The sequence below is a fragment of the Lactuca serriola genome, chromosome 4, assembly GCF_051521515.1.
Source record: "Lactuca serriola cultivar US96UC23 chromosome 4, Lser_US96UC23_V15, whole genome shotgun sequence".
Taxonomy (NCBI): domain Eukaryota; kingdom Viridiplantae; phylum Streptophyta; class Magnoliopsida; order Asterales; family Asteraceae; genus Lactuca; species Lactuca serriola.
In genome coordinates, this window is record NC_136411.1 from 226162339 (window position 1) to 226166115 (window position 3777).

Here is a 3777-nt window from a genome sequence, read left to right on the forward strand (position 1 = left end):
CAAAGATCAAACAATTTATCTAACTATATTGTATTGAGTAAAATACCTCAACCCAAAGATCAAACAATTTATCTAACTATATTGTATTGAAAATCTCAATCAATTTATATAAACATATTAAATTAGAAATAAATTGTTTTTTTGTTCTAACATGTTGATATACCCGAATACAATGCGTAACTTATACATGCCAAACAACTGGATATATATATTCAATTCCCTTTATGCAGATCCAATTCTATTCATTTCATTTTCACTTTGTGCTATTCGTTCTGCCAAATGTCCCTAGTTTTGGATTTTGTTCGGACCGACTTGTTTCTTAAATTACTATATTACCCTCGGCCTTTATGTTATATCCTCCGCCATCACCCGGATCTCCGGTCTTTTTCAACGTGAGGTTAGGGCTTTAATCACACCCCAAAAGCCCGGAGCTGCCGCCTTCTTCGCCTCTATTGACATCGATATTTGCAGTCAGCCGTGAACTCGTAGCTCATCGTTTCTCCACAGTCACAAGGTAATCTTTACTTGCATGATATTGTCAACTATTTTCATCTCTGTTACATTGAAATCCTTTTTCTGTTGACGAATTAAACGAATTTGAAATCGATTAGTTAGTTCCATAGTTTCTTTCATTCGTCAGCGAATCAGTATTTCCCGTTCGTTTACGTATGATACATCAGTATTTGTCGAGTAGGGAATTGATCTCGGACAGATGTGTCGTGCTTTCCTTCTTAGGGTTGAAAATTAATGTTCGACAGAGAGGATTATTGATCTTATGTGTACAAATTGATGTACTACTAGTAATTAGTTAGGCGAAAAGAGCAAATAACGAAAGTTTAACATCACGAAGGGATTTGCGATAAGAGATGAGGTCACCACCACTATCAAATTGCAAACTGTTGAATGTTATTATGACGAGGAATTGTACCAGCATATAGAGGACCTTAGAATATTTGAATTTCTTGAATAGATCAAACATGGAAGCAAAAGCAACCAAATAAAAGAAAAGTAAATTGTCTGTTCTTGGTTTACCTTAGCTAATTACTAACAAAGTTATCCACAAAACGGTAGTTTTTCATTTATACAAATGCCTTCATCTTTTCTGTTAAATACTTTTGTCACTGCTTTGATACTTAGCAATTTGCATAACTTGCTTATGAAAAACTATTTTTAAACCAGGTTTTTACATATACTCAGAGGGAGTTGATTGGATTGGATCCCAAAGATAAATGTGCTTGGAGTTATGAGATTATACCTTTCATGCTGTGATATTACTTCTACACATACTGTTGCAAAGGCAAAGGCAAAGGCAAGATGCCATATAAATATCTTTCAAGACTTAGAGGCTCATTCAGTCAGGGGATTCACAGAACCAATATAACTCTAGAAAGCACCCTTCAGGGCTCATTTGAAGTTCTTCTCTGCCATGGGAAAACTTTATTTGGTAACCCAAGATTCTACTCTGTACCATTTCTAGAACCTGGTGACCTAAATACCCTTCTTCAACACTATTCTGCATGTGCTTCTCAATTGAACTTACAAACAAGTAAAAAGAACAACCTTTCTGTTCTTGGAGCTCTTTCAAGAACATTCTCAACCCCATCTGTATCCGGACCTTCATTTCAAGTCTGTGGCTATCACGCAGACAATCTGCTATCCAATCCTAATCATTTCCAATCTGTTATCACCAATCATCACATTCCCATGTCTCTTTCAATTTCAAGATCTTTACTAGGGGGTGGATCATTACACAACTTAGCTTCCACACATGGACACCTCATCGATAATTCCAATCTTTCTTTTCCTACCCGAGGTTTCCATAGTTATCACAAGATCACCATGAATTCAAGAAACAATAAAGAATCAGAAAGCTTCTCTCTTTACGGATACTTCATCTACCATGTTGCCAAAGCAAACGGCATCTCCAACCCGTTTCTTGATATCGACTGGAAAAGCTTCCACATCTCATCCCCAACTTTTCTAAATTCCGAAACTGCCCCTGATATGTTCTCAGACAACAACTCTCTGTGTGATGATCGGGTTACATCTTCTTCCAATAGTGATAGGTAATGTTTCTTTTTTTTTTTTTTTCCCCTTTTCTGACATTCTTTAAGAATGTTAAAATAAAACAATCTCATGATTACAGAAAGGCGTTATCAGATAGATCATTGAAGCTGGTTTCTGGATCATGTTATCTACCCCACCCTGAGAAGGAGGAGACAGGTGGCGAAGATGCACATTTCATATGTTCTGATGAACAAGCGATAGGGGTAGCAGATGGGGTAGGTGGGTGGGCTGACCTTGGTATTGATGCTGGGAAATACGCACGTGAACTTATGTCAAATTCAGTAAATGCAATACAAGATGAACCTAAAGGCTCTGTTGATCCCACTAGGGTTTTGGAAAAAGCTTACACCAACACTAAAGCTAAAGGATCCTCAACTGCTTGCATTATCGCACTCACAAATCAGGTATAATTAGTAATTAATTATTCACTTTCCAATAATTAATTAATTAATTAACTATGATTAATTAATATTGTTAGGGTCTTGATGCTATTAACTTGGGAGATAGTGGATTTATGGTGGTGAGAGATGGATGTACTGTTTTTCGATCACCTGCACAACAACATGATTTTAATTTCACGTATCAGTTGGAGAATGGAAGTAATAGTGATTTACCAAGCTCTGGTCAGGTTTGTGATGTGAAAAGACGTATTTACCCTTTTTGACCGGTTTTGTATTTGATGATGCGTGTATGATGTATCATGTTCATGCATGCAGGCATTTTCGATTCCGGTTGCTCCAGGGGATGTGATAATAGCGGGAACAGACGGGCTGTTTGACAACTTGTATAACAATGACATCACCGCGATTGTGGTGCACGCGGTTCGAGCAGGGTTGGACCCGCAGGTGACGGCTCAAAAGATAGCGGCTCTGGCACGACAAAGAGCAATGGAAAGAGACAGACAGACGCCTTTCTCAGCTGCTGCTCAAGAAGCTGGATATCGTTATTATGGTGGAAAGCTTGATGACATCACTGTTGTTGTCTCCTTCATCACTTCCTCTTCCAAAACTGTAAATCTCTCTCTCTCTTTCTCTTTCTCTCTCTCTCACACACACACGTGTAAATTAGGATGTGAAGTTTGATGTTGTTTGTGATGGGTGTGCAGGATGAGTCATCGAGTTGTTGATATTTCATTGAAGGAGTTAATGAATGGATTCAGTGTTACATGGAGTGGTGGATAGTAATAGCTGTAAATAAAAAGAGTGATTAGTTATGTTGTTGAACAAGGGACAAGGAAAATGGGAATTGTTGTTCGTTTACATCTTATAGCTTCTTCTAGGTTTTGGAATAAACTGGACACTGACCTTTTTTGGGTGATTCATTTCTATTCAGATCTTTTTTCAACTTAAAAAAAAAAAGTTATTTGGATTATAATGAATTGGGTTAAGATGTACAAAGCATTCATCAAATCTAACAATCTTTGACGTAATATCTACAAAACGACCATATGATTCTATCGAGGGTTGAGTATATATTTTTTTCTAATCCGAAATCTTAAGTGTTACCGTTTATTTGATTAACTGATACCCTTTTATGGTGTTTCATAAATGTTAATTTACTTGGGTTTTGTTAAGCTTTATGTTTTTTGGTACATAAAAAACACAATATTGTGGAGTCCGAATAATAGTTGTGTTTTGGATATGTTTTTTTGACTTTGTACATGTTATTGTTATTTTGGACTCGAATTCTTGTTTAGGAAAACGTATGCAG

At 36.8% G+C, this 3777-nt stretch overlaps 1 protein-coding gene across 1 annotated transcript; it reads left to right on the forward strand.

Annotated features, from left to right (window-relative positions):
- Positions 1 to 322: 322 nt before the first annotated feature.
- LOC145096785 (putative protein phosphatase 2C 55) lies at positions 323 to 3392 on the forward strand. Its single transcript, XM_079034133.1, has 6 exons — positions 323 to 514; positions 1180 to 2066; positions 2147 to 2471; positions 2546 to 2695; positions 2784 to 3077; positions 3173 to 3392. Exons 2-6 carry the CDS (start codon positions 1315 to 1317, stop codon positions 3191 to 3193), a joined length of 1542 nt encoding a protein of 513 aa, XP_078890259.1. The 5' UTR covers positions 323 to 514; positions 1180 to 1314; the 3' UTR covers positions 3194 to 3392.
- The last annotated feature ends 385 nt before the right edge of the window (positions 3393 to 3777 follow it).